We start from the raw sequence: 24,735 nt of genomic DNA, 5'->3' as shown, positions 1-24,735 counted from the left end.
TTTTTCTTGTGTATTTTGTTTTGGAGCAAAAGCGCTGTGTTATTTGTAGAGCGCTATAGAAATGTACTTTTAATAATAATAATAATAATAATAATAAATTATACCACCCTTTAATTACACAAAGCAATGGGGGAACATTGGGCTACTCTAGCTGAAAGCCATACACCATACATATGGAAGACATGACCTTAATCTACCACACAAGGAGTGTGAATTTTACATGGACCTACTTGAATGGATGATGACTCCATTTGAAATCTATAACCCCTGTGTAGGATATTAAGGTCATGTCTTCCATAGGGGGTGTATGGATTTCAACTGGAGTAGCCACATAGCCACACAAACAAGTCAATCTCAGAAACTTGTGTTAGGTAAGGTGCTTCAAAAGATATAAGATATATCATTGTCTGCTTCACATACTGGCGTATTTCAAAAGGCTGCCTTTTGTGATTTTTGTATACTTGTCATCTAATTGTGATGAGATACATTGTAACATTAACTTTATATTAATGCTGTGGTATTATCACTATATTACAAATTCATGTCCATTCGCAAAAGAAAGAACCATGCTGAAATGTACAATAACAATATGAAATACAACATTAATAATAAAAATCACACAAGGCAGCCTTTTGAGATACGTCAGTATGTGATGCAGACGACGATATAGGGATGGTTTATTTGTAAACTGGTAATCATCCTGTAAGCAAAATCAAAATTTAGTCCTATTATACGTATGTTTCATTCTTAAACACTTGAGAATGTTCCTGCAATCACGGGTCAGCGTGTATGCATCGACGCGATACGCATACTTGTTATTTGAATCAAACGGAGGCGCATAGCAACACCAGGACTGATCGATTTTAAGCCCTTGGTAATTCCTTGTAAAATAAAATTTAATTTGATTAATTTGATTAAATTATTTAAATTGAAGTGTTTAAGAATGAGAATAAAGGTATTGTTTTTAGCCGCTGTCGTGCATCTATTGTCTCATAACACGGGCGACATCATTATTTTTGGCGTTGTTTTACTTAAAATAATGATGTCGCCCGTGTTATATGAGACGATAGATGCACTCCAGCTGCTAAAAACAATTCTTTATTCTCTAATTATAAAATTTGCACTGTTATAATTGTTTGTTTTTTGATTTTGATTTCTTCCTCTTTTTCTTGACTGGCCTATCAAGCACTTCACCACCTTGTTGTATACTGCTGACCATTCCTTCCCCGGATTCCACATTATCAACAGTATCAGATTTCAACTCATTATCAGTTCTGTCAGACCAGTCACCTTCCAACAAGGCACCACTTGTAATACTTGTCCTGTTCCTTTTCCGCTTTTCTCTCTTTTTCTGCTTTTTTAACAACTTTTCTTCTGCAAATTCATTAGCAGTCCTGGTTACTTGATTTGTACCGCCATTGCTTTCATCAGGTTCGCCTACACCATTGGCATCAGCTGCATCTCCTCCCTTCTTCTTTTTCTTCTTTATTTTCTTGCCAGATATGGGTTCATCCATCTCGATTTCTGCCTTTGGATCAAAGTCATTGGTATTGCCATCTCCAGTTTTTGTAGAGTGACTATGAAGGGATTCTTGAGCTTGTATGCGTCTTAGTTTTCCACTTGACTTCAGTCCATGTCGTGCACCCCTGCAAAATATTCCATAAACAATGATGGGGGAAATTTAACCCCCTGAGCACTACATGCCGATCTAACATTGCCTGATTGGTCAATTACATGATATCTTCATTTTAATCACCAATCAGAATGGAGTTTTGCAAATAATTCACCCCAATTTTTTTATGTGGTGAAATTATTCTAACAATGTTGCTGATTGGTCCAATTGATAATGAAAACTCCTTTATGACCAATCGGCAGGTAGTTCTCATGGGGTTAAACAAGTAGGCACATTTCAAGTTGATAGTTTTGCAATTGTGTTTTTGTGAACTGGTTACACACATTTAAACTGACCTGCTTAAAAAAGCACCATTCTTTTCTAATCAGATGTATTTGTTTATAGGTGAATGATTAGATATGATTTTGTTGTAGTAAAAATGACAAACATCAACACACATACTGTTTTGTTTAACAAAACAATGCACAAGGAGGAGTGTATTGTGATGGGGGAAAATAATACTACAAGTACATGAATACTTATTAGTTGAATGTCAACAAAATCATATCTTATCATTAACCTCATTCATAAACTTCATAAAAATACATTTTAATTTCTTTTATAAAAGCTTTAAATCCCAAATTTATTGGTTAAAAAAAACCTCATGTGGCCCAAAATACATGTGTGTTAATGTTCGAAATAGTGTGTCCATGTTTTGACAAATATTCTTAACCTCATGAATATACATGATGCGTATGATCCAATTATGTAAAAACGCGAACGCAAATGCAGGTCATCAACATCTCACAATTGCCCTCAAAGTGCGTAACTGTTCCAATCTCGCACACAAATAACCCACGTAATGACTGTGAGTAAGACCATATTTCATATTAAATACGCACTAAAGCAGTGAATAGAATTTACATTTTCAATTTGTACAATGGTGGTAATGAATGACAGTAATAAATTTGCACCATCTGTTTTACGGTCATTGCGCGATATCATCAGGGTTGTGTTGGGCCTCTGTATTTTTCGGAGCTCAGACTTCCTCAGAAAACCTCAACACAAACCCCTCAAAACAAATAGCACTGCATGATATGGCACCCACATGATTTACAATGTTAAAGGTCCGTGACCCGTTCGACAGCATCATCCCCCCGATATTTTTCATTGTTGATGAGGTTTTGGTATCACATAATAGATACTATTTTTCTCATTGCTATCCTGAAATTTGACGCTCCAAGTCGATGTATTTCGGAGACATCATGAAGCACAGCGGCCTATAGAGGCTACCACTTTGTAAATACTAAAAATTACTTCGGATTTCTGGGCAGGGAATTATGAACGAATCATCAGTCTCCTCAACAGCTACTTTGGTTTCGCGTCATTAACTTTTCCATGAAAGAAGCTAACTACACTAAGTGCTGCGGAGACTTGCGACAGTATATAATTAAAAAAATTCCACCGTTGTCAAAGCCTCTGTGGCGCAATGGATTAGCGTTATGTTTTTACCGAGAGGTACCGGTTCAAAACCGGTAGTGGAATGGTTTTTTCCTCTCCATTTTAACCCAAACTTTTTATATTCATTTGAAATGTACATGTTGCAAGGGAAATATATTTTGTTCCTTTTTTTCTGAAGCAGTGCGAAAAAGAGTTAAAACAAATATTTTCCGTTCAATGCGGGCGGGCATTGCAACATTGTCGTCAGGTCTTGTTGCTTGCCTGCCCAGAATGCAATTCACGAATACCAAGGTATTGGATTGCAAATTTTGGCTATTTATTCACATTTTTTCACAAAGCAGCAAGGGGGCGATATTTGATATTATTATGTAATTTTAAAGACAATCCATATCCAAAACAAATAGGGTTACCCCCTTTAATTCTGTTTTTGAAAAATATCAGTAAATATGTCTGATCCTTTATATTGCTTAAAAAAATGACACTTACTTATGGGCTGTTCTTCCTCCACATGCACGATAGAATTGTTCATCTCTATTTATCTGATCCTTTGTATCATCAGTTTCTCCATCACTATCATCATCATCATCTGAAGCAGCAGTCACTTTGTCTTCTTGCTGTTCAACATCATGAACAAGGGTTGCACTCTGGTTAAACAAATACACAAAATATACATTCACTACACGACACTAAACCCAGTGGTGTATCTAGGGGGCGGGCAACGTGACCAATTGAATCAATTGAAAGAACATTTTAAGACTGATATTCAACTTCTAGTAACCAAAATTAATTAGTGATAGGCCTTATTTGTCCAAAACATCACACACTCCCCGCACAATTGTTTCAAGAATTGGGGAGGGTTAGGGGGCATTATGTATCCTTAGCACTGGGCGCCACAACCCCTAGCTATGCAAATGCCCGCATCTAAGATATTCTAAGGTGGGGGTAGGGGCGCCAATTTTGTTTCTTGCCCCGGGCGCTACCAACCCTAGTTACGCCACTGACTAAACCTGGCATGTGTTTAAGTTGAAGGAAAAGAGATTATCATTTGAATACCCAAGTGGAAGAAGGGCCCAACTTCACCATTTGACAAAAATTAATTAAACCCAGCATGTATTGCTAGCAGAATGTTCTTCCTAGTGTGTGAAAGAAGGGGCTCAAATGCACTCTCTTCAGTCTTCCAAGTACACTCAATCATGGTTTCCATGGAAGAAAGTCCCAACTCCATGGAGTTGGACCTTTCTTCCACAAATGTTGGGTATAATTAAAGGTCCTCTGAAAACATTCTGGCTCTAAGCATCTCCAAATATTAAGTTTGTTCTTAATATCTATAAAACAGTTTTGATAGAGTTGGGCCCTTCTTCCTCTTAGGTATTCATTTGTGAATATTTTGAAGATTTGTATTTGAGGGCCAAATATACTTTGAGTTATGTTTACTGTATATAATTAAGAGCTGATTAAGGGCCAACCACAATTGGTCAGCAGGCCGGGTGTGGTCCGTAGAAAGCATATTGAGAACCAGGCAGAGAGGGCCGGGAGGGGCTAGCAACATTTGCCAGGCAGAGAAGGACAGCAAGCAATTTTGGGAATGCTGTTCAGAAATTTTACCCTCCCCAGGGGCTCATAATTACTGCACAGACCCAACAACAGGTGGTCCTATCAGATACATGTAAGCATCTGGGTAAACCATGGAAATAGCATACTTCAACTAGCTGCCTGGGCTTCTGGACATCTCTGTCAAGGTAATGACTTTAAGCTTGGTAGAAATATTAAATAATAGATCATTTCTTATCATATTGAACAGATGTCTGTTTATTTCCTATACTTCTGTACACAGCCAGAATTCATATTATAATGTCATGAGGATATCACATAGGGAATGTTATACTTATTTTGATATCAGAGGAGACCCACAGTTATTATACATTGGTATTTGGTACCAAATATAACAGTATATGACATTTAAGGGAAGGGTATGAACGTTTGGGCAGTATTTATTGTGGGACATTAGAACACATCAGACATATCGAATCGCATTCTGAATACGAAGAATGTCCTTCTGATATCAAATAATTTTGATATTTTGAAATTCGCAATGTAATACACATTTTATGGCAAATCATTAAAAATTGATATTTAACAGTACTCGAAGTAAACTTTATAAATCTGATGATTTATATTTAAAGTGTATGTATGTGGGATGAAAAGCCGACGATCAATTGAAAATTTTGACCTTTCGTATTGAAGATATAGATTTTTTCCCCAAACACCAACAAAAATAGGTCTTTTTGGGAAAAAATCCATATCTTCAATATGAAAGGTCAAAATTTTCAATTGATCGTCGACTTTTCCTCCCAGCTACATACACTTTAAGAATATATCATTAAATTTATAAAATTTACTTTGAGGACTGTTATATCTCAAAAATGTGAAAAATATCAAATTTTATTAATTTGTCATAAAATTTGTATTATATCGTAAATTTCATAAAATGAAAATTATTTGATATCAGAAAGACATTCTTCGTATTCAGAACGCAATTCGATATGTCTGATGTGCTCTCATGTCCCACAAAAAATACTGTCGAAACGCTCAAAACAGTTCCCTTAATATAGAAAAATATAGGGGAGTTGACATTACAAGATTTGCCCAAGTAGGAAAATGTTTAAAACACTTTTTCATATTTTTTAAAACTTACCTTGACAAAATTGCCATATAAAAGTGGTTTGTTGCTAGGCTTGGTGTGTTGCTTCTTATTGCTGATTATCTTGGCATTATCCCCTTTCTGTTTTACCCTCACCCCATCCTGAAATGATATACAGATTTGGTAATAGCTCAAAAGAGACTGACTGATGGCTGATTGAAATTAGCCACTTAAACAAACAGCAAAATGGCAATGTTGACACATATTATTGTGCATTCAGTTTTTCAAAAATTACATGTTGTAATTCCTGCCTTGATGGATTTTTGACCTTAAATTTCACATTACTTTTTATGAAACACCCATATATAGAGCTATTTTTATGCAGGTCAGGTACATGTACAATATATTCTTAATACTGAGCTTTAGTACAAATGTGGCTGCCTTTTGGAGTTGCTTTACAATTTACATGCAAGTGGTAGAGGGGTTTTTGTTTTACAAGCTAATCAGAGCAGTCTAAGGTAATGAATTGAAGATGGGTGTGTAGCTGCTTGATCATGCTAAGGGCGATCTGCCCACAAAAATGCCAAAATAGCCCTGAAAAATTCAATTTTGGGGAGAATTTTAATCGAAAGTAGCCCCTGATGAAAGATAAATATTTTGAAGCTTGTGGCTCAAAGTAAATAGGGATAAAGGGTATTTAGCCCCTGAAAGTTAAATTAAAGGGACAAACTTTTTTTTTTAAGTAGCCCCCTGGCCTGTTCTGGTAGATATGAGCAATTGATCTTCATCTATTTTTATTTCTAACAGGTGATGCCTGTAAAGGGAACATTTCTTCTTTAGTTAAATGTGAAAGTGATTTATGTGCAATACGGGCAATGTAAAGGGAGCTTGGATTTACATGTAGTGTATTCCAGTTGAAATGTAATATTATGTATACTGATAATTTTTGTTACATGTTTAGATAAGAAATGATAAAAAAAAAATCGAAACATTGTTTCATTTTTATTTTTATGATCATTTTGTCGCTAATTTTGACCAAAAAATGCCTTAAAAACCAGACATGAAAAAAAATGCACATTTTCAATGGTTCAATTCCAGTCCCGATTCCAGTACTTTATTCTGCTGTAATTATGTTCGTAATCGATCAAAATAACATACAAACCCATTAAATTAAGTCTGGAAACCAATTAAAAAAGTGTTCACATGCATTTCATTTGCAATGACTCACCTGATCATTTTCTATTTCAATATTGTTAGCGGCTTTGTTGAACACATGATCCCACCAGTGGTATGTGAATTGCTCACCAAGATCATGTCCAACCTGTACAATGAAAACAATTATACAATCAGATGATGAGTCAAGAGTCACTACTCAATTGAATATACTTAAACACTTGAGAACGTTCCTGCAATCTTATTGGTTCTTACCCAGCTTTACCCGTGTGATATCAGACGGGTCAGCGCGTGTGCGTCAACACGATACACATACTTGCTATTTGGACCAATCGGAGGCGCACAGCAACAACGAGACTGATCGATTTTAAGCCCTAGGTAATTCCTTGCAAAATGTAGGTTTAATTTGATTAAAATTTGTATGATATTTTTATTTGAATTGAAGTGTTTAAAGGGGGGTAACCCTATCGGTTTAGGATATGGATTCTTTTCAAACTTACATACAATGTCAAATATTGTCCCCTTTATCCATCTATGTGAGAAAACAGGAACAATTTCAGCATAAATGTGAGTAATTAGCATATTAGCAAGCCAATACACTGGTACGCGTGAATTGCATTCTGGTCATGCATCCCGAAACAACGGCCGAGCGCATGTCCCGGTGGAAACAGGAAGTGTTCGCCTTGGCACTGAAAACCGGCTCGCCCCTGTACATGTACACTATTATATCCTCTATTCATACTGATTAATCTTAAAAAACATTACATATCACTGCGCTCATTATCATTCTTGACAAGATAGCAGTGTTCGATTTACCTGGATTAGCGTAGCAAAATGCTACTCACAATTTTGTAATTGCTACTCAAATCTGAAAGTGAGTAGCATTTTTTGCTACATAAAAATATACTGAAAATCGATCACTGGCCACTGACTTGAACTGAAAATGGAACATTCAGGATTAGCATGTTGCAAAATGCTACTCACAATTTTGGAATTGCTACTCAAATCTGAAAGTGAGTAGCATTCTTTGCTACACAAAAAAATATTCGAAAATCGATCACTGCAAGATAGCCCATGCTGTATTTACTTCGCTTAATTATTTATTTATTTTTAGCTATATGATGCACATTTTCACATATTTATGATTTTTCTTTGTTTTATTTTTTAACTAATTTTTTTAATGGGGGGAGGTGCTCTCATAATTTTTTTCATATTCCTCGTATCATGCTTGACAATATAGGTCATGTTTCCTTATTTATTTCGCCTCTTTTGTATTTCTTTATTTTTGTTTTTTGTTTTATATCATTATAGCGCCATCTATTGTTTGACATTAGGGGCCTATTTGATGTATTTTTTGAGACAATTGGTACTGGGGTGAAGTCTTCTGAATCTATTCCGATTTCATTCTATGACTATACCCAAAACTCCCGTGTCATGTAAAATGCGAACAACTGGTAGCCTGTAAAAACCGCTGTGTTTCATGATTTCTCGGAAATACATCGACTTGGGCGTCAAATTTCAGGATAGTAATGAGAAAAATAGTATCTATTATATGATACCAAAACCTCATCAACAATGAAAAAAATCAGGGGGATGATGCTGTCGATCGGGTTACGGACCTGTCGTGCATCTATCGTCTCATATAACACAGGCGACATCATTATTTTTGGCGTAAAACAACTCGGCTTCGCCTCATTGTTTTACTTAAAATAATGATGTCGCCTGTGTTATATATGAGACAATAGATGCACTCCAGGGGCTAAAAACAATACCTTTATTCTCTAACAATACACTACCAAATGCAACAGCTGGCCTTGAGACCAGTGTTCGAATTAAGGAAAAATAAATGGTTGTCCCACGGACAACTAGGTTACAATTTCTGGTTGTCCGTCTAAGTTTTTGGTTGTCCGTATGTACAAAGGTCCATTTTGGCTACAGATTTATGGTTGTCCAGCGGACAACCGAATCAGTATTTTTGGTTGTCCAGCCACTTTTTTAGTTGTCCCGGACAACCGGACAACCAAAATTTCGAACGCTGCTTGAGACCCAGCATCCGAATATCAGTTTCCCTCATCAGTTGCTCACTATACTGTGATCCCTCCTATTACAAGCTGTAAAAAGTGTGTGAATTTGCAACAACAATTTGAAAAAGACTTTTGGGCTTTGAGAAATTAACATTGGGTCAAGTTGATTTTGGACCACACAGTACATTTACCAGATACATAAGTTACAAAATGTGGAAAGTGATAAGAAAAAACTGAAATAACTTACCCCTGCTGTGTCGTGCTTGATTTTCACTTTGATTGGAGCAGCAATTCCAGACTCTGACTTTCCCAGACCTTTACCTACATGACGCAGAAATAAAGTTTAATCTATGTGGTAAATTAAATATATGAGAAAGGTTTTGAACACAAGTCAACACATACATAAATGACAGCCAGTGAAAAAATTTCACTGACTATCCAGGATTTGAACCTGGGACCTTCGGATCACCGGACCGATGTTCTACCAACTGAACTAATAAGTCAGATGGAGAAGAGCAATGATGTTATTATCTATAGGCCTTCAGTTCAATACCCGCCCTCTATCATCTTCTCATCCAAGAAGCTTTAAGAGAGGTTTGGAAATCATTCGAAATCATATTCGAGACGGAGAAATAAAGTTTAATCTATGTGGTAAATTAAATATGAGAAAGGTTTTTAACACAAGTCAACACATACATAAATGACAGCCAGTGAAAAAATTTCACCGACTATCCAGGATTTGAACCTGGGACCTTCGGATCACCGGACCGATGCTCTACCAACTGAGCTAATAAGTCAGATGGAGAAGAGCAGTGATGTTATTATCTATAGGCCTTCAGTTCAATACCCGCCCTCTATCATCTTCTCATCCAAGAAGCTTTAAGAAAGAGGTTTGGAAATCATTCCGAAATCATATTCGAGATGGAGAAATAAAGTTTAATCTATGTGGTAAATTAAATATGAGAAAGGTTTTTAACACAAGTCAACACATACATAAATGACAGAACTGACTATCCAGGATTTGAACCTGGGACCTTCGGATCACCGGACCGATGCTCTACCAACTGAGCTAATAAGGTCCCAGGTTCAAATCCTGGATAGTCAGTGAATTTTTTTCACTGGCTGTCATTTATGTATGTGTTGACTTGTGTTAAAAACCTTTCTCATACTTTACCTACATGTATTGTTAAGAAAAGAAAAAATAATGTTTGTCAAGCCATCAGGAGTACTGTGACACTTTTTGGCATTTTTGCAGGTCAAATTCGTTGTTTAACCCCTTAAGCACTACCTGCCGATCTAACAATGCCTCTAATGGGTCAATTACATGATATTTTCACTATTAAATCACCAATCAGAATGGAACTTTGCAAATAATTCACCTCAATTTTTTTGTGTGGTGAAATCATTCTAACAATGTTGCTGACTGAACCAATTGATAATGAAAACTTTTTTTTTGGCCAATCAGCAATCAGTAGTTCTCATGGGGTTAAGGCACCCAAGCTCATATTCCACCAGTGACCAGACTTGATAGCCCCACACCACTGATGCATGAGTGACCTTCACTGTTTGCCAGTAAGAGATCGATCTATGATGTAACTTTGCCACGGAAAGTGCTATGACAAAAAGGTTTTCAGTTTCGGCTTTCTTTACTCAAGGGCTTTAATTTGATACGGTATATAAAATGATGCAGTTTGATGGCAAATTTAAATTCACCTGGCATACCTATAATATGTTGTGACAACATTAAAGCAAAACGAATGAGTGTAAGTATTGTCTGCTCAAGGTTAGATATTAGTGAGGTAAGCATATCAAAACAACCTATTCAAAATTCATAAAGGCTTGTCCAATTGTCAAAAGCCGTAATTCACACATGCATGACATACGATGGTTGTAGCAAAAAAGCGTGATTTATCGCACTTCCCGACTTATAAGCGCTCCCGTCAATCTGAGCAAATAACTGCCATTCTTCCAGGCCGCGACAAATTTTATTTTTTAGCTTGCCCGATCGGGCAGGCAATAGTCAAAAATTGGTTGCCCGAAAATTACCCATATTCCCGGCAACAATTGTCAGCAAAGTCACATCATGCAGTGCATGTAACTCGTAGAATTGTAAGTACGTCGAATTCGGCAGTTTCATTCTTGCGGAAAGCCGATACCTTCTCGGTTAAGTTGATACATAAATGAGTATTCATGAAACCACTATAAAAATAAACATTTCATATGTATTCAATACTGTTTGTTTCTTGTGGAAAAAATGTGCATTTTATGCGAAATTTTGTCAGTAAAGTCACGGCGATTTACGTATTTTGCCAACCACTAACATGTCTCAATCTCGATGTACATGCAAATACATGGCCAGCTGATGTCATTGACGTCATAAAAACTCATTATATATGCGAAACAGTTTCTATAATTGGCTAAACTATAGTTTACTACCAATACGTCACTAACGTCATTTCATTAGCATATATGTCTGGTATGGATTATGATTTAGCATCGGAAAAATTTGAGGGTCGTTTCAAGAAGTTTTCTACTTGGTTTTGACTGTTTTTTACTTCTGTGAACATGCCAGGTTTGACAGAAATACTCCGTTTTGCATCTTCAAACTTAAATTGGTTTTAAATTAGTCTTGCCCGATCGGGCACAGCTCGTCAGAGTTTTAGTTGCCCGACAAAAAAAATTGATTGCCCCGGGCTATCGGACAGGCAATTTGTCGCAGCCTGCATTCTTCTCTGAAACCGAGCACATGAACATGTGATTGTCACAATTATTGTGAGCATCAGCATTCTCTTGGTCGGGCTGACGTCACAAAGCCTCAAAGGGGAAATAGCCTTGTAAAACCAGTGTAAGTGTGTGCGCATGTGCAGTTCCTAGTTCACCACGTAAACTTGTATGGCTCAAAATTCGGACCGCTCGCCATTAAGTTTACTGCTTTCTGTGTTTTGAAATGTGTTGATGTTTTAACGATCCCCGATTCCCGGTCGATTATTTTAGCTGTGTCACGTCACATGCATGACGCTGGTGGGTACCAACCAAACTTCAGAAAAAAAAAACCTTGATCGCCGATAACGATGTGATATGGGACTTTAGGATTACACAGAGATATTTCTTGCCAAAATTTGACCATTTCTAGGCAAGTTCGCCCTACTTTGTCTGCGTTATGTGAAAAAGGACAGTCTTACTTTTAAGTAAGTATAAGTGCAACGCTTTTGATGTTTTGATGTTTGGGGAGACTGGGAGGATCATAATAAAAAATGATGGAGCCTATTCTTGACTGTGTAATATTCTTCACCACATTCATTGACATTGCCGTACGGTAACAGTCTTATACGATGGACAGATAGTATCAGTTTGTGAATGAGGACATCGTATAAGTTCCTTGTACTATGCAGTTCCCCTTTCTCGAGCTGGTTGCTATGCACGCGCTTGTGCAAAGGGGACGATATCCGACCGAGTGAATGCATGCATGATGCATGTTGTTCGAGCATATTCTCTAACACATTGCGAGGGCATCCGTGAGCAAATTCGTGGCTAGTGTTTCTCGAGCAAGATGCATGATAATGATATTATGAATATGAGTGTTACAAGCACAGAGGAGTAAGATAACACAGAGCGCGTACCACCAGTCAAAGTCTCCGCCTGATCCGATAATGAGGGCCGATTGTGCCATGAAATGCGACAGGCGGGACTGCTACGAAATTGCCGCGTATTTTCATGGTATATCGTGTAATCGCGAAAGCACGCAAGCGCTCTAACGCGAAAGGCACGCAGCGCTGGCGTGATTGTTTGACACGGCACAATCGAACAATCGGCCCTCATGAATATGCGAGAACTGGTAGCATACAATACACGGGGACTTTGGCTGGTGGTACGTAGACTGCGGAACTCAGTCCTCAATGATAGTCAGTAGGTATACTAGGTGAATTCAAATTTGACATCAAATTGCATCGTTTTATATATCAAATTAAAGCCCTTGAGTAAACTAAGCCAAAACTGAAAACCTTATTGTCATAGCTCTGTTCGTAGCAAAGTTACATCTTGTCAAAGATTGACTTTCATCAAAAAGATTCAGCTAGCAAAATTCCCCAAAGCGGCATTTCGGGGTGTTTCTAGATCTTAGTCTCATGGCGATAGCAGCTTTTTTAATGGAACTGCTATCAAAATCCTCTCAAATTCCATGTGCGACTTGATTATCACCATAAAAATCATATATTTGGGTCAAGTGAAGTATAGAAAACATATTTATGTAGGTTTCCTTCACCCACCTATTCTCGAAAAAAATTCAAATTTCTATGTAAATATGCATTGTGTTGGGGCCCGGTCTCGGCGAATTAAGCTGACTAGTAAATGTGTTAACTAAGGTTTGCCTAGGTTACCTATAGTCAGTCATTTATCTTTTGGTCGTTATATGACTATCATTTGAGGGACTGAGTTGTTATAATATATCTTCCGAGGTGCAATTTCAGACAATAGCTGGGGATTAGTGGGGCAGAGGTTATCTATTGAATCCTTTCATGACCACTGAAGCATAGTCAAGTCTGCCAAGGACACCGACACAAATTGAAAGACCATCACAAAAGAATGCATGCATGTCAGGTCATCGACACCAATTTGGTGTTTGTTATGACACAAATTTTGTGTCTGTTATGCACCTCGAAATATGTACCTTAAAGTCTGTATCTAGGTGGTACTCGCTCCGTTTTATCTTACTCCTCTGTGGTTACAAGATAACAAGTTAATATTTTAAGCTTACCTGCATGTGTTGTTAAACGCAACTAGTATACCGGTAACTATAGCTTATATAACATACAATAAGAAAATATTTTTTTAGACAAACCATACATATTTTCAATCACAAACCTTGCTTCCAACCGTGTTTTTCTAGCTGTTTCTTGGCGAATTCGGACACGCCAACGCTGGCCCTGGGCGTCGCCATTCTTCTTCGTATTTTTGAAAATTCCTCTTTTTGGTAGGAGCACATCCATATTCAGGGAGTAAAGTTCAAGCATGGAAGAAAGAGATAAGAAGGAACCACAACGAACGCATTCACTTTGTCCACTCCCTTTACCGACATTTAATTGACATTGTTATTCATGAGGATTTACTTTGATCAATACCCCGCGTTAAATAGGTGATTACACAGCCGTGACGTTAGTCACGGCTGTGTCTTTTTTCTTACAGGTTCTTTCTTCTTTCTTTCTTTCTTTCTTTCTTCTTTCTTCTTTCTGCCGACCACTTCATTTGCTCTAGCACTTACATGCTTACACCGATTTTGACCTTACTTGGTCACAACCATCATTGACCATGCCCCTACATGTCATATGAAACTCGTGGGGTCAAAGGTCACGCAGAGGTCATAGGGTCAAAAACGTGATTTCAACTAAAAATGCTTCTTCTCTCACAGATTACGTAGGACAGTGACACCACTTGCACACATGCATTGTTATTATCCAGTGTCTATAGGGTCCTCACAGATTTTGGGTCAAAGGTCATTAAAAGGTCACTTCCGGTATAAAACGAAAAACTTTCAAATTTTTTTATTTGCTAAGACAAACATAGGACAGTAACGGTATGTTCACACATAAATTGTAGTTATCCTGTGTATATGTGGTATTTTTATATTTAGGGTCAAAGGTCATTAAGGGCCACTTCCGGTATAATACGAAATACGTTTAAAATGCTTCTTCTCCCACAAATTACGTAGGACAGTGACACCACTTGCACACATGCATTGTTATTACCCAGTGTCTATGGGGTCCTCACAGATTTGGGATCAAAGGTCATTAAGGGGTCACTTCCGGTATAAAACGAAAAACCTTCAATTTTTTTTATTTGCTAAGAAAAACATAGGACAGTAACGGTATGTTCACACATGAATTGTGGGTACCCAATTCATATGTGGTATTTTTTTATTTGGGGTCAAATGTCATTAAGGGGTCACTTCCGGTATAAGACGAAAAACCTTCAAAATTTTTTATTTGCTAAGAAAAACATTGGACAGTAACAGTATGTTCACACATGAATTGTGGGTACCCAATTCATATGTGGTATTTTTTTATTTAGGGTCAAATGTCATTAAGGGGTCACTTCCGGTCTGAGACGAAAAACCTTCAAAATGCCCTTCTGCCACAAGTAACATAGCAAAGTGGTGCCACATGCACCCATGCATTGACATTAGCCAATGTCTATGGCCGTTTTCATATATTTTGGGGTCAAAGGTCATTAGGGGTAACAACACGGCTGTGTTCGTGGGTTAGACCACAGCTTAGTCTAGTTGGTATTGTACTCCATGTATTTGCATGTCTTCTGGAGCGTGTATGAAGGATGATTTGAACTAATGACCTTCCGTGCAAGCACTCTATAGGATTTTCTCTGGTGACGTGATCATCGGTCATTGATGGCCTACATCTTTTTCTTCCATTTCGCCCAATTTTCCCGAACTTTGATGACTTTTTTTTTATTTTTGGCAGTCTTTGGCACTGAAACGAGTTAGCTAGTTACGATTATACACATATAAACTATTAAATTAAACAGGTTTCATGTACCGGACTCAACCGGAACATCTAGGGTACCTGCAGGTAATATGGGACCATTAAGGACGTTTAGCTTATTTGCATAAAAACTAAAGAAGATATGCCCATAAGAGATTGTTATGATGAACAACCTGTCCTTTAAGATTAATAAAACAGGCAATGTTACCTTGTTTTTATGTTTGTTTGGACGCTATGACGTCAAAATGACGTCATCGTCAAGTGTGCCATATTACCTGCATGTGCAGGTAATATGGGACACTGTGTTATCTCTATGGTGAAAATCAAAAAGTTTAGAAAATCACTCTTTTGTTCTAAAAACATTTTTGTTACATGATTTTGAATGTTAAATGCAAATTTCTACAAGAAAATTCAATTTTCTAAATAGTTTTGCTTTTCGCATTGACAATGCACACAATTTCCTATGTGTCCCATATTACCTGCACCCATTCAGTTGAAAATCAGAGAAAATAATCATTTATAAAAGGAGAGTGCCACTTGTCAGTGGAATTTTACCTGCTGATAAGCTTAACCCATCACCTAAAGATCATAAAAATGACAAATGCCCCCTCAGTACCAGAGTTTTTGGATACACAATCATAAAATGTGACGTCATTGATTTTATATCAGGCCAAAAAAAACGACATAATTTTTTTGGGCAATTTCACTCTTGTTTTGATTTCCAAGAGTTTGATACACAGACTCCAAAACTGCATTTCTAGAAGCACAATTGATGTCTCTAAACACTTAACAAATCAACTTAAAGTGTTTACCTTCTCTAAGCTACTTTTTGTTAAAATGAAAACAGGTGTCCCATATTACCTGCTGTCCCATATTACCTGCACCTACCCTACATTATTTAAGAACATTTTGCATCTATTTTTCATCAAAAAAGTCACCAAAATCTTACCTTATTTGCTAAAGATGAAACTCAGCAAAAAAACGGCCGATTTTGATGACCTTTTTGATTTTTTAAAGGACATTTTCTACACAACACGATCAAGAAAACAGTTTGACTGTAGATCCCAAAACAAAGCTACTATACATGTTCAGAGCATCAGTGAAATTCCATAATCTTACTTCTGGGTAGCGTTTGTTTGTTCTTGGATGGGTTTGTTATAGTTTTTTTTCAGTAATGATTTCGCCAAGCATCGATCGCGGTAAATGGATCATACATGAAAGTAAGTACCATTGATAGCTTTTCTTTTCATGCGTCAATAGATAAGCGGATTGAAACTTGGCCGATCGAAGTCGTTGTGGTTCCTTCTCATCTCTTTCTTCCATGGTTCAAGCGAGTTCAGAATTTAACGGGACCAGGCCATGCAGGCAGGGGCGTAGCCAATGAGGGGAGGGGGAAGGGGGCAGACTTCCCCCGGACACTAAAAATCGGGAAGGGGAGAAAAAAATTGGGAAGGGAAAGAAGGAGGAAAGGAAGGGAAAAAGAGGGAAAGAAAGGAAGTTTCAAACAGAAATTACTTATGAGACCATTTTTGGACCATAATGTACATAAGGACTAGTAATTACACTGACAAAAATAGTCTCATAAGTATGTTTACTTTCTTTACAGGTGGCGCTATGGGCAGTAGGCGCATAACCTTTTCATGATAAGATCCTCCACTTTCTTGAATTTCTTCACTGTGGCCGCATCATCCGAAAGTGATGGACGTCCACTTCTTGGCTCATCTGTGAGGGACATGTGGCCAGTTTGGAAATTCCTTTTTCAAAAAGCAACAGTGCCATATGATGGGCAATAATCACCGTAGATAGCTTTCATTTCATCATAGATTTTCTGAGCATTGTAGGCCTAACCCTTCAAATGCAGGAACTTAATCACGCTGCGTGCCTCAATTTTCACCATTTTACAGGTTATGCGCCTACTGCCCATCAAGCGCCACCTGTAAAAAAAGTAAACATACTTATGAGACCATTTTTGGACCATAATGTACAGAAGGACCAGTAATTACACTGACAAAATTTCATCGATATAGCTCCTTCGCTTCTGGGTGATGTCAAAAACTTTTGGATACCCCCTCGTACTAATGAAAACAGTTTACACTGGAGACACCAATGGCACTTCCTACAAGATGAAAATAAGTTATTGTATATAATGGGAGACTTCAATATTAATTTGCTAAATGAAGATGTGCATGCACCAACCAATGAATTTATTGACATGATGACATCTTACTCTTTGTATCCAAGCATTACAAAACCCACCAGAATTACCTCACGATCTGCGACCCTTATTGATAATATTTTTACAAATTCTCATCATAAACAAAAGGCTGGTATATTATTAACCGACATCAGTGATCACCTGCCAACTTTTGTATCTACAGACTTATCAGTTTATAAGGAAAATGTTAGCAAAGATAATAATATTGAAATCACAGATTTTAAAAAAAAAAATATGCTTATTTTTAAGCAAAGGTTGGGATGTGTAGATTGGGATGATGTGTGCTCATCTGATGATGTCAACAAATCGTATATGTCGTTTATTAATAAATTCAATTCGTTGTATGATGAATATTATCCAAAAAAGAAGTTAAAGAAATCATCTATGAAGTATAAACCGAAGTCCCTTGGATTACACAATCTTTGATGAAATGTATAAGAAGAAAAAATCTATTATATAAAAAATCATTAAACAGACCAACAGAACATAATATTCAAAAATACAAAATGTATCGTAATAAACTTAATATTACTCTTCGTTTGGCAAAAGAAAAACATAATATGAGGAGCACCTGGAAGATTTTGAATTCTATCCTTAGGACTTCAAAAAAACCTATTTCGGATAAATTCGTCAAAAATAATGAAACCCTTACTGACTCAAAGGAAATTGCTAATGAGTTTAATAAGTACTTTTCCAGTATAGGCCCAACTTTAGCCTCTAGCATTAAACACACTGGTAATGATTACAACTCATATTTGAAAAATACTCACTTTAGTGCTACATGCTTTCTGCGACCTACAGATGAGGAAGAAATTGCTAAAATCATTAGAAAGCTTGGGAATAGAAAAAGCCCTGGCCATGATAATATCAAATCAGATCTCATTAAAACAGTAGCGAATGAAATTTGCTATCCATTGAAAATGTTATTTAATCTATCTCTTAGTACTGGAACAGTACCTGATGATATCAAATTAGCCAAAGTTGTTCCCATTTATAAAAAAGACAACCCACAACATTTTGGTAACTATAGACCTGTCTCTGTCTTACCCACTTTTTCTAAAATTTTGGAACGTATTGTTCATAACAGGTGCTGTGATTTCTTGGTCAAAAATAATATTTTGTATCAAAAGCAATATGGATTCAGAAACAATCATACCACTTATATGGCTGTGTTAGATTTTGTTAAGGAGGTTAGTAAAGCTATTGATGATGATAAATTAACTGTAGGTATTTTTATGGATCTGTCAAAGGCCTTTGACACCATTGACCATACTATTTTACTGGATAAACTGTATCACTATGGGTTCCGTGGGATTTCTCATGCATGGTTCTCAGATTACCTTTCAAACAGAAAGCAATATGTTCAATTTAATAATACAGTTTCATCGCATGAAAAAGTAATTTGTGGTGTACCTCAGGGTTCTATACTTGGGCCACTACTTTTTATTCTATACATGAATGACATTTGTAATACTTCAAAACTGCTATCGTTTATTCTTTTTGCTGATGATACCATTGCATTTTTTTCTGATAAAGATATTAACGTTCTCTATGATACAATGAATAATGAACTGCAAGAAGTATGCAATTGGTTCAAATGTAATAAATTATCTCTTAATGCTTCTAAAACTAATCTAATGTTACTTGGAACGGCCTACAAAACGAAGAATGCTAAGGTAAATCAATCAATTCAATTAGACGGTTGTAAACTGACAAGAATTACTAGTACAAAGTTAGGCATGATTATAGATGAAAATTTGACATGGAAATCTCATATTGAAAATGTTTGCAAATTATGTTCCAGAAATCTTGGTGTCTTGAACAAAGGCAAACACTTCTTGCCCAAAAATTCATTGTATCAATTATACTGTTCTTTTATCTTACCTTACTTATTATATGGAATATTGTTATGGGGTAATGCACCTATGACTTATTTAACGAAAGTATTCAAGCTTCAAAAACGGGCTATAAGAATAATATCAAACAGCTCATACTTGTGTCATACAAAACCATTGTTTGAAAAATATAATACTCTGAACATTTTTGAAATATATAACAAAGACCTGGGTATTTTCATGTATAAGTACAAGAAGGGTTTACTTCCGTCATCATTTGATCATGTTTTTACTGAATTAGGAAGCTTTCATGGATATGATACTAGATACAAAACAAATTTCCGACATGAAATTCATAAAATTAAAACTGTTTTTAACACAGGACCAAAATTATGGAACAGTTTACCTGAATCAGTTAAGGATGCAATAACTTTGAATTCTTTTAAGAAAGCTATCTCTTCCTTCCTAAGTAATACAAATGATCAAATGAGTAGTAGATATTCCAGTCTTGTGAGTCGGTAAATTTCTAATAAATTATCACCATAGGGTCAGTCCATATCAAAACAGACTGAGTGTACACCCACCCTCTTGAATTATGCTCTCCTTTGGCTCAGGGGTACCTTTCATGGACCCCTAGGTGAGGTCACAAGAAAAAATTCAAATTCAATTTCGTTTTCGAATGGCGGGCCATCTAAGTTTGGCGACCTTGACCAAAATTGGGAATTTAAGGTGTCCAAATGACAAAGCGCTCTCTTTGAGAGGCATTTTCTTCTTAATTAAATCAGTTGTGACCCTCTTTTTGGATGTGGTCACTCACTGGCTGTGTCTGAAATGCCTAATGCCAAAAAAGATTGATTTCGGAATTTCGTTGGGATTTCAGAGGGGGTCAAAATCAGCACTTCATACTGTTCAATCAAATTATCTTTGATTTTGAAGGACCCATGATAATGCCACATTGCACTTATAGGTCCTAATTATGTTCAGAATGGATTAACCATGTGCCAATGTCTAAAAAAAAAAAAAAAAAAGAGAAATTTCTAGACCCCTACAGAATTTTAGGCCCCCTAAAGTGGTTCAGCCACAAATGGCGCTTAAAATCGGCAAATTTTGACACCTAATAACTTTAGGTGTACACCAGATATGAATTTCTAGTCTTTTGCATCTGAAAGAATGTAGTCTAATGTTACTAGGAACATAAGATTTGTTTTGTATTTTTGTGTTTTGATACTTTCAAAAGGTCGTTGACCTATGAACATTTTTCGTCATAGCGCCCTCCTGAAAGGTCTGACACATAACAAACTATACATTTTTGGAATCCTCATGACCATACGAGTAATTTGATATATTACTTGACATAATTGGGAGCATTCTGAAAATTTGACCCCATAACCTGTACTTTGCATGTGCATCGTTGCCAGGAAGTGCATTTTTGTCCCCCTTAAAAATCCATACAGAGGATTAGAAAGTAGTTTTTTTCTGATTACTTGACTCAAGAGCAACTTGAAATATCAGAATAAATAATACAAATGGCTATAAAGTGATCAAAAATATAAAAAAAACATCATACTAAAATTGGCATTTTGTACCGTATCCTGTATGCATGGTATGTTAGGCAAAAATGACTATTTTTGAAAGCGTCAACTTAATACTAAAACACAAAAAATACAAAACAAATCTTATGTTCCCAGTAACATTAAACTACATTCTTTCAGATGCAAAAGACTAGAAATTCATATCTGGTGTACACCTAAAGTTATTAGGGGTCAAAATTTGCCGACTTCAAGTGCCATTTGTGGCTGAACCACTTTAGGGTGGCCTAAAATTCTGTAGGGGTCCAGAAATTTCTCTTTTTTTTTAATTGCTCATAGACATTGGCATATGGTTAATCCATTCTGAACATAATTAGGACCTATAAGTGCACTGTGACATTATCATGGGACCTTCAAAATCAAGATAATTTGATTGAACAGTACGAAGTGCTGATTTTGACCCCCTCTGAAATCCCAACGAAATTCCGAAATCTATCTTTTTGGCATTAGGTATTTCAGACACAGCCAGTGAGTGACCACATTCAAAAAGAGGATCACAACTGATTCAATTAAGAAGAAAGTGCGCCTCAAAGAGAGCACTTTGTCATTTGGACCCCTTAAATTCACAATTGTGGTCGAGGTCGCCAAACTTTGATTGCCCGCCATTCGCAAACGAAATGGAATTTGAATTTTTTTCTTGTGACCTCACCTGAGGGAATCTGTTTCGACATGGACTGACCCCATAATTGTTTTTCCCAGGAAACGTTGCAGTTTGGCTGGATTGCGGGTGGAGGGGTGGGGTGGGGGGTGGGGGTGTAAGCTTATTTTTGTCCTTGAATATGGTGAAATGTTGGTGCAGTGTTTCGGCTTGGGGTTATGTTATCATTGAGTTGTTGTTGTTTTTTTGTTACAAGATTATCCTATACTTTAAATGCTTTAGGGCCCTAGTTTCTTAGTAAGTACTTTAGTTTGCAATTTTGTGTATTTTCATAATTTACATTAATTATGTTAGGGGTTCATTCATGTATTTTCATGGCTGGGCGGTTGTTTGTGCCCGAGGGGCCGCTTGCGGCCCGAGGGCATAAACGGCCGTTTATTCGTGTAGATATATGAAGGAACCCAGTTCATACGTACCTGAATATTTTATGATTCTTATATCATCAAAACAATATTTAAAAAAAATACAAATCACATTATTAAAAAACATGATTTTCCTTACCCGACGATCTCACATCCGGGACGACCAATCACGCGCGCTGTTATATAGCGTGTATGTATGAACATAAATTAATGCTTATTTACGGTTGATTAACCGTCATTTTTAATTTGCGGTAAATTAACATCACTGACTTATTTATTTTTGCCTCCACACTTGTCTTGTTTAGTTGTTATGTGTGTGTGTTTAAATTTTTTTTGTAAGGTGGTGCAACACTTTTGCAGGCATTTGCCTTTTGTTGCATCTCCTCCATCTTGTGTTTTTTAATCATTTTGGTGTTAATTAAGTATTCTTTGTATTTTTGATGGAAATAAATTGAATTGAATTGAATTGAATTGAGAACAAGTCCTCAAACGTTCAAAATTTGTATTAAAAAATTTTAAAAATAAATTTACCAAAATATGGTTCAGTTTTAAAATTGGGATTTTTTAAAAGTGTAATGATACTTTTTTGGCGCTGTATACAAATTTCGAATGTTTGAGGACTACAACTGCCCCTACCCCTTAATTTAACTACATACTCGTCTTTTGCAAAAAATAATGGTAACCAAAGGGCATCAGCGCTCACTGGACTTTCGCGAGTCTTTGACATAACTGGCTGTAAACACATTTTTTGCTAGCCAATTGAAAAGAGGCTGGTCAAAAGGGGAGCAACGGTTGAACTTGAATTAAACAACAAGGAAAGAAGAAATACAGCATATCAATTGATGCAATTGCATAAATAACATTTTTATTGCTTAAAATAGAAACTATGCAAACGTTTTGTCAAAAGAAATATTTGCATTTTATGTACAGGAACAATTCATTTGACTAAGAAAGTAGAAAAATAAGAGCTGTGCTGCAACTATCTGTTGAGGAGGGTGATTTTTCTAAATTGCTTCTCACAATAATTCTGGTATACCTGTTTTAACTGAATTTGTTCTGATTAGGCTAAGCATTTACCTAAATACAGGGACTGCCTTTTGAGGAGAGCGAGAGCAATCGCTCTTACTGCTCTCCTTAAATCTGATATAGGAGTGATTTTTAGCTCTCCTTAGTTACCATTCCCTCTTTACATTCTATCGTAAATACTCTAACAGCTCTCCTTGAAGGCTCCAGGAGAGCTATTTAATGCTCTCCTGCCAATTTCAAAAGACAGTCCCTGAAATACTGCCCAAAATTAATGTTATGTTGCCAGCAATGGGGTATACTTTCAAGGGTGGGTCTGCAATTTAATCAATTTTTGTTTATGCAATAGTTTTCCCCATTCCCATCTTAAATTCACCCTCCTGTCAGCACAGATAAATGTTGCATGCATAGCTCCCAAGCACCTATTGGTATTATAACACTCTATGTGCAGCTCTTTAAAATATTACAAAGTGCAGTTGGATCAAAAATAATCTTGAATAGCTAGCCCAGAGAGTGATTTTGAGGTAAATACTGCAGTGTTGCATATTTTTGGAAGGCTACTTTTCTTTTTTCTTTAAGGGGCTCTGGGTCATTAAAATACATGTAAAAAGTTCTATTCAAGTTTTATATTCAGGTATAAAATTAAATATTACACATCTATTCAATTCATAACTTGAGCTCCGAAATATAATAGTATACATCATCTTTATGACTGGAATATGGGTGGTCTACCTGAAACATATTTTGGACCAGTATTTTCAAGAAATAGAAATACCCTCCTACGTTGAAATTTTTAAAAAAAATTGCAACAATTTCCAGAGTCTATGGTTTGTGCATAACACTGGGATGGATAAACTGCCATAACATATGAATACTGAATAAATAGCTGGTACCACACATGTATCAGCCTACCTTTGGGTATAAGCCCACCCTCTATTTTTCAAAGCATTCTAAAAACAAGGGTGCAGTTGGGTATAAGCCAAGTAGTAATTTTGGACTTGTTCTAGAATCATCATCACATTTTTTGTGTGCACAATAGAGGCCTTGCTTGCATGTGAAGTATCATCCCGCAAATATGGCGGACTACTCAAATGCATTCAACAAAAGCATGATTGCAATCTACCGTGACAGTTCGTCCCACACACATAACGATGCACTACGATCAAATAGGTTGATGACAACATTTGATTGAATGGACTGCACTCCGCCATAACTACGGTGAAAGACACCGGTACAAATCCTTTGTTTGGAGCCAATCGATAATTTGATGCAGGGCCTCTATAAGAGGATTGAGGTTATACTGCATGGACCAGTGTCCTGTTACTGAAGGGTGAAGTATCCTGGATTTTAAAAATAAACCAAAAACCAGGCACCTAAATTTCCTTTAGCCTTTTTGAATTCCAAGTACTAGACCCTCCCCCAGGTATAATAAGCCCACCCCATTCTTGGAACAGAATCACCTATCTGGGGGTGGGTTTATACCCAAGTCAGGCAGAGTCATTACGGTATGTGCATTATTATAAGTTTACACATATTGGGTTATTCCATTTAAAATCTGCACTACTCCTGTGGAAGAATGAGCTAAAGTATTCCACAGAGGGAGCAAGCATTTTGAAAAGAATAGACAATTGGGTAATTTTCATTTGAAATG

The 24,735-nt window shown here is 36.6% G+C and overlaps 1 protein-coding gene across 1 annotated transcript; it reads right to left on the bottom strand.

The window, feature by feature from the left end:
• Positions 1–376: 376 nt before the first annotated feature.
• LOC140142852 (uncharacterized) lies at positions 377–13,899 on the bottom strand. Its single transcript, XM_072164872.1, has 6 exons — positions 13,772–13,899; positions 9,159–9,232; positions 6,943–7,035; positions 5,769–5,876; positions 3,560–3,717; positions 377–1,646 (listed from the first exon to the last, which is right to left on the bottom strand). The coding sequence occupies exons 1-6, from the start codon at positions 13,890–13,892 to the stop codon at positions 1,127–1,129; spliced, it is 1,074 nt and encodes a 357-aa protein (XP_072020973.1). The 5' UTR covers positions 13,893–13,899; the 3' UTR covers positions 377–1,126.
• Between the last annotated feature and the right edge of the window lie 10,836 nt (positions 13,900–24,735).

This window comes from Amphiura filiformis, chromosome 20, assembly GCF_039555335.1.
Source record: "Amphiura filiformis chromosome 20, Afil_fr2py, whole genome shotgun sequence".
Classification (NCBI taxonomy): domain Eukaryota; kingdom Metazoa; phylum Echinodermata; class Ophiuroidea; order Amphilepidida; family Amphiuridae; genus Amphiura; species Amphiura filiformis.
Note: the sequence above shows the minus strand (reverse complement) of the source record. Positions and strands in the feature narration are given on the sequence as shown.